Below are 13,283 nucleotides of genomic sequence, written 5' to 3'. Positions count from 1 at the left end.
AACCCTAACCCCTAACATTAATCCTAACTCTAACCCTAATCTCTAACCCTAAACCTAACCCTAAACCCTAACCCTAACCCAAACCCTAACCCTAACTCTAACCCCTAACCCTAATCCTAACCCTAACGCTAAACCTAACCCTAACCCCTAACCCTAACCCTAATCCTAATCCTAACCATAACCCTAACCCTAACCCTGACGCTGACCCTAACACCTAACCCTAACCCCTCACCCTAACCCTAACCCTAACCCTAACACTAACGTCCAAAGCTTACCCTAACAACAACCCTAACTCTAACACTAACCCTAAGCCTAACCCTAACCCCTAACCCTAACCCTAACCCTAACCCTAACCCTAACCCCTAACCGTGACCCTAACCATGAACCTAACCCTAACCCTAGCCCTAACCCTAACACTAACCCGAACCCTAACCCTAACCCTTACCCTAACATTAACCCTAGCCCTAACCCTAAACCTAACCCTAAACGCTAATCCTACCCCTAACCCTAGCCAAAACCCTAATACTAACACTAACACTAACCCTAAACACGAACACGAACCCCTAACCCCTAACCCTAATCCTAAACCTAACCCATAATCCTAGCCCTAACACTAAACTTAGCCCTAACACTAACCCTATCCCTAACCCTAACACTAAACCTAACCCTAACCCAAAACCTAATCCTAAACCTAACCCTAAACCCTAACACGAACCCCTAACCCCTAACCCTAACCCTAACCCTAACCCTAACGCATAACCCTAACCCTAACACTAAACTTAGACCTAACACTAACCCTAATCCTAATCCTAACCCTAAACCTAACATTAACCCTAGCCCTAACCCTAACACTAACCCTAACCCTAATCCTAACCCTTATCCTAGCACTAACCCTAACCCTAACGCTAACTCTAACATTAACCCTAGCCCTAACCCTAACACTAACCCGAACCCTAACCCAACCCTAACATTAACCCTAGCCCTAACCCTAACACTAACCCTAACCCTAATCCTAACCCTTACCCTAACACTAACCCTAGCCCTAACCCTAAAACTAACCCTAACCCCTAACATTAATCCTAACTCTAACCCTAATCTCTAACCCTAAACCTAACCCTAAACCCTAACCCTAACCCTAACCCTAACCCCTAACCCTAACCCTTAACCCTAGTCCTTTTCTCTTTCACTGGAATGCAGCTGCACCTTTCTTGCCCGACCTTCAGACTTGGGCTGGGTAGAAAAGCAGGTTCCTGAGTACTTCAGTTGAGTAGAGCAGAATTGGATGAAAGGAAACTACGTCCCATTTTTACAGCTCTACCTGCTGTAAAACAGCTATGTTTAAAGGTATAGTCACTTTGAGAATCCAGGAAGAAGGGGGTAAGGTGTTGGGGGGTGGGTGGTGGAGGGATTGGTTGGTCAGTGGGGTTTGGAAACTCAGGTGGATAGTCTGGGGGTAGTGTGAGGGGAGTCGGAGGGTAACAGGGTAGTTAACCAGGTATTAGGAGTGGTTTAATTCTAACTTTTTCTGGGTAACTATTCTGGTAAAACTGAAAAAAGACACATGTTGATGAAGATTTTTGTCTTGCACTAGCACGACAATTCACAAAAGCACCAAATATAAAGGGAACAACTGTAAGTAGACTGATTGGTAGAGATGGTGCCATGGAGAATGCAGTCAACTGATGACAGATGGTTTCCCTGATTTAAATTTAAACAAAGCTTCGCAGTTAACTGTCAGTCATCAATTAACTAGTGCATTCTCCATGGCAACATCTCTAGCGATCAGTGTCCACTTGCCAACCAATCAGCATCTTTTCTCAGAAAGTATGAATTACTGTTCCCTTTACATCTGATACTCTCGTGAATTGTCCTAATGACTGCAAGATGATAAGCTTTGACAAGATGTATTTTTTTTCCGTGGTACTCAAGTCCTGTGCTACCAAACGGCGATTTGGATAAGACTTAAAATTAGGAGCATCAGATGGTTTCTGGTGCAGGGCAATTGCCCATCTGAATTTTGAACTTCCCGGGCAGTTCTTATGTGGAGACTACAGCAGGGAGGGGGGAGGGTGGAGTTGTGGGGGTGTTGGGGGGTGTGTTTGTTCCCCAGCACATATTCTGTGTTACTGTCACAAAATTATCGTACTTTTCATAATATTATTGTGGGGTATTTTGAAGTAGGCTTATGTTTCTGTGTGTATGGATGGTTCTGTCTGTGTGGCTGATTTAATTGAATTAGAGACGGATAGGCTGCAAGGTTGAAATGATTAAATGAGTTAAGTGTAAAAAGGGTATTTGAAATGCTAATGAGTGAGCTAGGGTAAAAGTCTCAGCAGATAACGTGTGAATGAAATTTGTAATTTAAGATAAGTGGAGAGGTCTTTGGTTTTCAAAGAAACATGATAATGTTTTACAACTAACAAGAGGAGGAGGTGCCAGAGGACTGGAGAACAGCTAACGTGGTTCCGCTATTTAAGAAGGGTTGTAGAGATAAGCCAGGGAACTACAGGCCAGTGAGTCTCATGTCAGTGGTAGGGAAACTATTGGAGAAAATTCTGAAGGAGAGAATCTATCTCCACTTGGAGAGGCAAGGTCTGATCAGGGATAGTCAGCATTGCTTTGTCAGAGGGAGGTCATGCCTAACAAATTTGATTGAATTTTTTGAGGAGGTGACCAGGTGTGTAGATGAGGGGAGTGCAGTTGATGTAGTTTATATGGATTTCAGCAAAGCCTTTGACAAGGTCCCACATGGGAGACTTATAAAGAACGCAAAGGCACATGGGATACAGGGTAATTTGATAAGGTGGATTCAAAATTGGCTTAGTTGTAGGACACAGAGGGTGATGACAGAAGGATGCTTTAATGACTGGAAGACAGGGTCCAGTGGCATACCACAGGGATCTGTGCTCGATCCCCTATTGTTTGTCATTTATATAAACGATATAGATGACTATGTGGGGCGTAGGATTAGTAAGTTTGCAGATGACACAAAGATTGGCTGGGTGGTTAACAGTGAAGTTGAGAGTCTTGGGCTACAGGAAGATATAGATGGGATGGTCAAATGGGCAGATAAGTGGCAGATGGAATTTAACCCTGAAAAGTGTGAGGTGATACACTTTGGAAGGAGTAATTTGACAAGGAACTATTCAATGAAAGGCATGGCATTAGGAAGTTCTGAGGAACAAAGGGACCTTGGCGTATGTGTCCATAGATCTCTGAAGGTGGAGGGGCATGTTAGTGGGGTGGTGAAAAAGGCATATGGAACACTTGCCTTTATCAATCGAGGCATAAATTACACAAGTAGGGAGGTCATGTTGAGTTGTATAAAACCTTGGTGAGGCCACAGTTGGAGTACTGTGTGCAGTTCTGGTTGCCACATTATAGGAAGGATGTAATTGCATTGGAGGGGGTGCAGAGGAGATTCACCAGGATGTTGCCTGGGATGAAACATTTAAGTTATGAAGAGAGGTTAGATAGACTTGGGTTGTTTTCGTTGGAGCAGAGAAGATTGAGGGGTGACCTGATTGAGGTGTACCAGATTATGAGGGGCATGGACAGGGTGGATAGGGAGCAGCTGTTCTCTTAGTTGAAGGGTCAGTCACAAGGAGGCACAAGTTCAAGGTGAGGGGCAGGAAGTTTAGGGGGGATGTAAGGAAAAACGTTTTTACCCAGAGGATGGTGACGGTCTGGAATGCGCTGCCTGGGCGGGTGGTGGAGGCGGGTTGCCTCACATCCTTTAAAAAGTACCTGGATGAGCACTTGGCAAGTCATAACATTCAAGGCTATGGGCCAAGTGCTGGTAAATGGGATTAGGTAGGTAGGCCAGGTGTTCCTCACATGTTGGTACAGACTCGATGGGCCAAAGGGCCTCTTCTGCAACGTGATTCTGTGATTCTGTGAATACACTGCAGGGTCCTATCCAATTACAACATCAAACAGCGTCACTAAAATTGGTACATTTTCTCTTATTTACTCATCAGACAACATCACAAAAATTGGTATTTTTTCTCTTTAGTTTTGGTGAACATGCACAGATTGTTCCAGTAATGGCTGCAACATACAAGCATTTCAGTGATTGTAACTCAGTTGGAATACATTGAGGGTTTGAAAGACTGGCAACAAAGTGAGTTTTTTGCACTGTTATTCAGCTGTGTTAAGGGATTGGCTCAGCAATGTAAAGCACAGAATAATCTACCCACAAATTATAAAACTATCATCCTGAAAGAGTAACGGAAATGGAGGAGTTTATGCCTTATTTTCGACGGTGGACACATATGCGGTAGGCCTTGGGGGCAAGTGTGGCTCCATAAACACCATGAAGATCCAAAGGATAGTCCCTTCCTGCAGCCTCAATGTGAAAATACTGCATAAGAGCAGTGAAGAATAAGAAGATCTCCATCTCAGCCAGCCTTACTCCAATGCACATACGGTGCCCTGGTAAAGTAAATAGAGTGTTTTGTCAGGAGAATTGATCCTTTGGAGAGTCTGTAATTGTTACAGTCTCACTCTTTTCTTGCTCTATTACACATTTTTAAATTGATATATACATCTCTCTGGGTATGCTATAAAAGCAAAGACATCACCCTTTTGTCAGTTACTCTATCCTGGCCTTCTGCCATCACAGACCTCCCCTTTTGCTCTTTCCTCCCCACTGCCCTTTCCCTGCCTCTGAACTTGCTTAAAATCTATTCCACTCTGGCAAAAAGTCATCAACAAGGAACATTGAATCTATGTTTCTCTCTCTACAGACGTTGCCAGACCTGCTGAGTATTTCCAGCATTCTCTGATTTTACCTCTTTTCCTCTTAGATAAACAGCACAGAAACAGTCCATTCAGTCCAACTGGTCTGTGTTGGTGTTAATGCTCCATACAAGTCTCTTCCCATCCCTATTCAACTCACCCTATTAGCATATACTTCTATTCCTTTGTCCCTCATGTATTTAACTATTTGTCTCTTAAATGCATCTGTGCTTTTCATCTCAACCATTCCGTATGGTAGTGAGTTCCGCATTCCCAGCACTCTTTGGTGCAGACGTTTCTCCTGAATTCCTTATTTGATTTATTAGCAACTATCATATGTTTATGACCTCCATTTTTGGTTTCCCCTACAATGGGCAACATTTTCTTTACCCTATCAGCTCCTTTATAATTTGAAAGACTTCTATCAGCTCCTCAGCCTTTTCTTTTCTCAAGGGTCCCCAGCCTGTTCAACCTTTCTTCTCAGCTCTGATATCCTCCTTATGAATCATTTTTGCACCTTTTCCAGTGCCTCTATATCCTTTCTATAATATGACAGAACTGTGCACAGTATTCAAGTGTGGTCTAACCAAGGTTCCTGTACACATTTTACATACTTGCTCTACACAAGAGCTCAAGAACACAAGAAGTAGGAGCAGAAGTAGACCGTCCAGCCTACTCTGTCATTTAATTCAATCATGGTTGATTTTGGTCTTCAACTCCATTTTCCCACCCACTCCCCATATCTTTTGATTCACTGAGAAACCAAAAATGAGTCTATCCTAGCCTTAAATGTATTCAATGATGGAGCATCTGCAATCCTCTGGGGCACAGAATTCCAAAGATTCACAACCCTTTGAGTGAAGTAATTTCTCCTCATCTCAGTTCTAAATGATTGTCTGCTTATTTTGAAACAGTGCCCCCGTGTTCTAGATTCCCTGACCAGCGGAAACATTCCCTCAGTATCTATCCTCTCAAGCACCTTCAGAATCTTGTAGATTTCAACGAGATCAATTCCAGAGAAAATAGACCCAGTTTGCTCATCCCCTCATCATAGGATAGCCTCCTCAGCCCAGGGACCAACTTAGTGAACATTTGCTGTACCACCTCCAATGCAAGCATATCTTTTCTTAAATGTGGAGACCAAAACTGTACATACTACTCCAGATATGGTCTCACCTAAACTTTGTACAACTCTAGCAAGACATTTCTATTCCTCTACTCCAATTCCCTTGCAATAAAGACCAACATGCCAGTTGCCTTCTTAATTGCTTGCTGTACCTGTATGCTAACTTTTTGTGCTCCTTGTATGAGCACACCAAGTCTCTTTGAGAATCTGACAAGTTTCTCACCTTTTCAAAAATATCCAGCTTTTCTATTCTTTCAACCAGTATGAATAACTTCACACTTCCCCACATTATAATCCATCTGCCATCTTGTTGCCCACTCACTTAACCTGTCTATACATCTTTGCAGCCTCTCTGTGTCCTCTCCACAGCTTACCTTTCCACCTATCTTTGTATCATCAGCTAACGTAGATTTATTATTCTGTCTCTTCATCTAAATCATTACTATAGATTGTAAACAGCTGAGGCCCCAGCACTGATCCTTATGGTACTCCACTATACGCTACATGCCAACTTGAAAATGTTCCCTTTATGCCGACTCTCTTCTTGTTAACCAATCCTCTATTCATGCTAATATGCTACCCACAACTCCATGTGCAATTATTTTGCCTGTTAACCTTTTTTGTGGCACCTTATGAAATGCCTTTCGGAAATCCAGGTATACTACATCTACTGGTTCCCCTTTACCCACCTTACCAGCTACATCCTCAGAAAACTCCAATAAATTTGTTAAATAGGATTTCCCTTTAGTAAAACCAGGTTGACTTGTTCTAATCATACTATGCTTTGCTAACTGCATTGTTAAGATTTACTTAGATTCTAGCATTTTCCCAATGGTTTATGTTAGCTTAACTGGCCTGTACTTCATGGTTTTCTCTCTCCCTCCTTTCTTGACAAGCGGAGTAACATTTGTCAGCTTCCAATCTGATGGGAATCTATATATTTTTCAGATCTATCCCTCTTGTAATGAACCCAGAAGCTAATATAAAAGCAAAATACTGTGGATGCTGGAAATCTGAAATAAAGGCAGCAAGTGCTGAAAATACTCAGCCACACAAGTGTCAGGCAATGGCCATCTCCAACAAGACAGAATCCAACCATCATCCCTTGATATTCAATGGCATCACCATCACTGAATCTCCCCCTGTCAACATCCTGGGGGTTGCCACTGACCAGAAACTGAACTGGACTGGCTATATAAATACTGTGGCTAGAGCAGCAGGTCAGAGGCTAGGAATCCTGCGATGAGTAACTCACCTCCTGACTCCCCAGACCCTGTCCTCAAGGCACAAGTCAGGAGTTTGATGGAATACTCCCCACTTGCCTGGATGAGTGCAGTTCCCACAACACTCAAGAAGCTTGACATCATCCAGATAGATGGGAACACCACCACCTGGAAGTTCCCCTCCAAGTCACTCACTATTCTGACCTGGGAATATATCGCCATTCCTTCACTGTCGCTGGATCAAAATCCTGGAACTCCCTCCCAAACAGCACTGTAGGTGTACCTACACCACAGGGACTGCAGCGGTTCAAGAAGGCAGCTCACCACCACCTTCTCAAGGGCAACTAGGGATGGGCAATAAATGCTGGTCCAGCCAGTGAAGACCAGATCCCATGAATGAACTTTTAAAAAATTAAAAAATAAAGCTCTAACAGCATCTGTGGAGAGAAAAAGTTAATATTTTGAGTCAAATATGACTTATTCAGAACTGAAGGAAGGTATAAGTGTGATATCTAGATGGCTAGTGTCTAGTTTCCAATTGTTTCCATTCTCCAATACAGATACTTACTTTCTGAACCCACCTGCCTCTCTCTATTTCTTTCTCACTCTCTGCCTATTTTCTCACACTTTCTACTTCATTGTTTCTCCCCCTTCCCTGTTCTTAGCTACCACCTATCCTGTTCCATATATATCTGTATACCCACCTGGTGTCACTGCTGTTCTCTCTGTCTCAAGTCTTTCTCTCTCTCTTCCCTTGTTACTGTTACATTTTTACCATCTATCTGTTCTTCTGTGTCTTCCAGCTCCCATATCTTTTCTACCTCTCTTTCCTGCAAAGGTAGCCTTTGTTTCTGTAATTTTTCCTGTTCCTCTCTTTTCTCTCTTTCTGCTGATATTCTTCCTATTCTTTTTGCTGCCTCACTTATTTTCCACTCCACAATGAGTGCCGTACCTGTAGAAAATGGGAGATGTGCATCCACTGGACAGAACTGTCCATTTGCAGCCAGGTACCGGTTAGGGTTAAAGACGTTGGGTGATTCCCATTGTTTCCCATCAAAGAGCACACCAGTGAGGGATGGGATGACTGTAGTGCCCTGTTTAAGACACAATCTTAAGTAGAAGACATCATAGTCAATTTGAGATGAACAGAAATAGCAACAAACACCTTCTAGCCAGTAACAGATACATTAATGGCTCAGTGGACACATGGCGTGCCTAGTGAGGTTCTGAACTCCTGATGTTAGATTCCTACTCTCCACTGAATGCTCACATCAGAGAGGCAATCATTGCCTTATTGAGAGATTTACAGCTTCTGATTCAAAATGGGGAGGGTTTGAATCCCAATTCATTTGAAGAAATGTTTTCAAGTTGTAAAGTGAGGTGAAACTTCAAGGGATATTCAACCTGTGCAGAATGGTAAAACAGCACAATGGAACAAACTGAATCTATGACCGACAGATAAACTTGGATACATTTATCAATAGCTTTTGGCAGATTGGAAATAGGTTTCTCTTCCTGTAGATGGCTCTTCTCATTTGACTTCATTGACTAATTATAATAGACTCAAAATCTTATAGCACAGGCGACTATTTGGCCCATTGTGTCAGTGGCAGCTCTTTGAAAGAGCATTCCATTTAATCCCATTCCCTCTCCCTGTTCTTTCCCCATACCCCTGAAAACTTTTCCATAAAAGTATTTATTCAATTCCCTTTTGAAAGTTACTGCTGAATCTGCTTCCATTGCTCTTTTGGGCAGTGCGTTCCAGATCACAACGATTCACTGTGTAAAATAACTCTTCATAATGCCTTTAGTTCTTTTGCCAATTATCTTCAATCTTTGTTTTCTGTTTTCCCTGAAGCTGGGGCTGAATTTTCTGTCTGGTGGTGGGTGGGGGGGGTGGGAGTGGGGGGGTGGGGGAGTGTGTTGGGGAAAGGGAGGGGGCCAGTGGAAGGACTCCCCAGAGCATTGCTGGTGAGTAGGCCAGGCAGGAGGGTAGGGCAGGAGGGCACTGTGCCCCTCGTTTTTCTGATGGTTGCCTTGCTGCCCTCCTCCAGGAGGTGGCAGCACAGCGGGAGGTCCTGGTTCCCCAGGACAGGAGGAGGAGGCCCCCCCACATGACAAAACGTGCCTGGGAGGAGGTGGCGGAGGTGCTGAGCTCCCGTGACGTTGTGCGGTGCACCTGGGTCCAGTGTCGCAAGCGCTTCAATGACCTGCAGTGCTGTGGAAGGGTGAGGACCATGTTGGCATTGGTAATGTAACCCAGCAGGTCGGCTTTTCCCCCTGCTGCCCCTCCACCAGTCTGAGTGTGGTGACTGCATTGAATCATTGACAATATGTGTCCTACGCTGGATGGGCCAGCAGATGTTGTCCGTGCTGAGGTCACCCTGAGAGGGTGGTGAAGAGATGGGTTCTGCCCCTGCAGCATGTGGTGCACTGAGACCCACACGACTGGTTTGGGGGTAACCTGGAGGAGCTGCACCTGGGCACAGAGCTGGAACTCCAGGACATGTCAAAGTCAGGGTGATGAGATGCTGGGAGGGGAGCTTCAAGGTGGTGTTGGCACCGATCGATCTGCTGTCCTCTGCGCTCCACGTGCTTGTGCCTCCTTGTTATGGAAGGTTAGACTGTGTGGTGCCAAATGTGATGTAGGCAGCATTTGACCCTGGGGGTGGGGGGGGACAGGTCTGGCATCTTTGTGTGAATGTTGGGCAGCAGTGGGGTGAGGAGGCACTGGAGCCCTGCAATGTCCCACTCTGGTTGGTGTGGGCCATCCGTGAAGAGAGTCCAGGTACGAGTAGCACCAATCAATGCTCTTCTCTCCTTTTCAGGAGGAGAATGCTCATAATGCAGCTGAGCAGGCAAGGACAGGCGAAGAGCTGGCACAGTTGGCCATTCTCAGCCGTTTCAAGCAGGAGGCCCTAGATTTGGAGATGTGCCATGTGCCCAGGTCCACCAGTGTCGGTGAGGCAGGAAATGCGGTCGGGTGTGCAGGAGCATCTGGGGGAGATACATGAGGCTGTGCTTGGCTTGGTGTCCGTGGTGGAGGAGTCTACGCGGGTGATCACTGAAGCAGTGAGCCTCATGTCTGAGCACCATGCGTCCTCCATGGAGAGAGTGGTGACTCTCGTGGAGAGGTTACTCCAGGAGACCCATCAGGGTCTTTTCCTGGGGATGTGCTCAGACCAGCAAACCCTCACATCAGCATTAACCTCAGCTGGTCAGTACCAGTGTGGGAGACGGTCTGGGCATCAAGTTTCCCAGCTCGGTGCCCATCCATCCACGGTGAGCAGGGAGGTCCAAAGCGACCTCAAGTCAGCGCAGCAACTGCCTGATGTCTCTGCAGGCACCTCTCAGGGCACTCCGGATGAGGGCAGCAGCTCATCCACCCCTCTCCCAGTGACCAATGAAGCTGCGGTGACTGGGGAGATGCCAGCTGTGGAACTGGCAGCTCCCTCCCAGGTAGGGCCGGCACAGGCTCCACAGGCCAGAGGATGACTGCCAAGATCATCAAGGCTAACAGGACAGCAGAGTCAGCAGGCTGGCTCAGATGCCTCTCCCAGTGAGGGGGCAACACCAAGACATAGCACCCAAAAATGTAAATATAAGACACCTTAGGTACACCACGGCTTTCTCACTGGTGCTTTTGTGTTGGCCGCAATGAGGTCTTTATTAACTCACATTCACTCCCTCCACCACTGGCACATAGTTGCAGGAGACTGTACCATATGCAAGATGCACTCTGATAGTTCACCAAGTACTTCATCAGTACCTGAGGAAAATGAGTGCAACTTTGAAACTGAGTGCATACCTGGGAGTTTGGTGAGTGGGGGAACTTAAAGTGTTAAACTTGTTCTTGAAAAGATCTAGTCTGCCAGTAATTAGCAGTGACTGGAAAGTACTGTGTAAGTAGACTAAGGTTCTTTCTTCCAGCATTAGACAGGGTAACTATACCCTCTGCTGGGAGAGCTGTGTCATTAATTAGCTAACTGGTCAAATCTGGTTTCTCTAGCTCCAGTTCAGTTTACTGTAAATGCAAGGTTCTTTTGTGCAGTTAAGGCAAATGAGTGCAACTTTGGAATTGATTGCATACTTGAGAGTTTGGTGAGTGGAGGAGTTTAAAGTCTTAATCTTGTTCTTGAAAAATTTATAGATAAAAGCAAAAAACTGCGGATGCTGGAAATCCAAAACAAAAACAGAATTATCTAGAAAACTCAGCAGGTCTGGCAGCATCGGCGGAGAAGAAAAGAGTTGACGTTTCGAGTCCTCATGACCCTTCAACAGAACTAGGTGAATCCAAGGAAGGGGTGAAATATAAGCTGGTTTAAGGTGGGGGTGGGGTAGGGGGAGAGAAGTGGAGGGGGGGGTGGTGTGGTTGTAGGGACAAACAAGCAGTGAAAGAAGCAGATCATCAAAAGACGTCACAGACAAAAGAACAAAAGAACACATAGGTGTTAAAGTTGGTGATATTATCTAAACGAATGTGCTAATTAAGAATGGATGGTAGGGCACTCAAGATATACCTCTAGTGGGGGTGGGGGGGAGCATAAAAGATGTAAAAATATTTTTAAATAATGGAAATAGGTAGGAAAAGAAAAATCTATATAATTTATTGGAAAAAACAAAAGGAAGGGGGAAGAAACAGAAAGGGGGTTGGGATGGAGGAGGGAGTTCAAGACCTAAAGTTGTTGAATTCAATATTCAGTCCGGAAGGCTGTAAAGTGCCTAGTCAGAAGATGAGGTGCTGTTCCTCCAGTTTGCGTTGGGCTTCACTGGAACAATGCAGCAAGCCAAGGACAGACATGTGGGCAAGAGAGCAGGGTGGAGTGTTAAAGTGGCAAGCGACAGGGAGGTTTGGGTCATTCTTGCGGACAGACCGCAGGTGTTCTGCAAAGCGGTCGCCCAGTTTACGTTTGGTATCTCCAATGTAGAGGAGACGGCATTGGGAGCAACGAATGCAGTAGACTTAGTTGGGGGAAATGCAAGTGAAATGCTGCTTCACTTGAAAGGAGTGTTTGGGCCCTTGGACAGTGAGGAGAGAGGAAGTGAAGGGGCAGGTGTTACATCTTTTGCGTGGGCATGGGGTGGTGCCATAGATGGGGGTTGAGGAGTAGGAGGTGATGGAGGAGTGGACCAGGGTGTCCCGGAGGGAACGATCCCTACAGAATGCCGACGGGGGGTGAAGGGAAGATGTGTTTGGTGGTGGTATCATGCTGGAGTTGGCGGAAATGGCGGAGGATGATCCTTTGAATGCGGAGGCTGGTGGGGTGATAAGTGAGGACAAGGGGACCCTATCTTGTTTCTGGGAGGAAGTAGAAGGCATGAGGGCAGATGCACGGGAGATGGGCCAGACACAGTTGAGGGCCCTGTCAACGACCGTGGGTGGAAAACCTCGGTTAAGGAAGAAGGAGGACATGTCAGAGGAACTGTTTTTGAAGGTAGCATCATCGGAACAGATGCGACGGAGGCAAAGGAACTGAGAGAATGGGATGGAGTCCTTACAGGAAGCGGGGTGTGAGGAGCTGTAGTCGAGGTATCTGTGGGAGTTGGTAGGCTTGTAATGGATATTGGTGGACAGTCTATCACCAGAGATTGAGACAGAGAAGTCAAGGAAGGGAAGGGAAGTGTCAGAGATGGACCACGTGAAAATGATGGAGGGGTGGAGATTGGAAGCAAAATTAATAAATTTTTCCAAGTCCTGACGAGAGCATGAAGCAGCACCGAAGTAATCATCAATGTACCGGGTCCAATCCCTCTACACCTCCATCCCCCACCAGGATGGTCTGAGGGCCCTTAGCTTCTTCCTCGAACAGAGGCCCGAACAATCCCCATCCACCACTACTCTCCCCTGTCTGGCTGAACTTGTTCTCACACTGAACAATATCTCCTTCAACTCCTCTCACTTCCTCCAAATAAAAGGTGTGGCTATGGGTACCCGGATGCGCCCCAGCTATGCCTGTCTCTTTATGGGGTATGTGGAACATTCCTTGTTCCAGTCCTATCCAGCCCCCTTCCACAACTCTTTCTCCGGTACATCGATGATTTCTTTGGTGCTGCTTCATGCTCTCGTCGGGACTTGGAAAAATTTATTAATTTTGCTTCCAATCTCCACCCCTCCATTATTTTCACGTGGTCCATCTCTGACCTTCCCTTCCCTTCCTTGACCTCTCTGTCTCAATCTCTGGTGATAGACTGTC

At 45.7% G+C, this 13,283-nt stretch overlaps 1 protein-coding gene across 2 annotated transcripts in view; it reads right to left on the bottom strand.

Moving 5' to 3' along the window:
• Window positions 1-3,950: 3,950 nt before the first annotated feature.
• Window positions 3,951-13,283, bottom strand: part of LOC121290943 (cytochrome P450 2J1-like) — a 241,128-nt gene continuing 231,795 nt past the window's right edge. The window contains exons 8-9 of one of the 2 annotated variants that reach the window (XM_041212000.1): window positions 8,042-8,183; window positions 3,951-4,434 (exon numbers count right to left, since the gene is read on the bottom strand). In XM_041212000.1, coding sequence (XP_041067934.1) covers window positions 4,253-4,434; window positions 8,042-8,183 — 324 coding nt within the window. In that variant the 3' untranslated portion in view covers window positions 3,951-4,252. Of the gene's footprint in view, window positions 4,435-8,041; window positions 8,200-13,283 lie in introns of those variants that run through there. The other variant, XM_041212001.1, reaches the window with a different exon arrangement.

This window comes from Carcharodon carcharias, chromosome 18 (genome assembly GCF_017639515.1).
Source record: "Carcharodon carcharias isolate sCarCar2 chromosome 18, sCarCar2.pri, whole genome shotgun sequence".
NCBI lineage: Eukaryota > Metazoa > Chordata > Chondrichthyes > Lamniformes > Lamnidae > Carcharodon > Carcharodon carcharias.
This window is presented reverse-complemented; position numbering and strand designations above follow the sequence as displayed.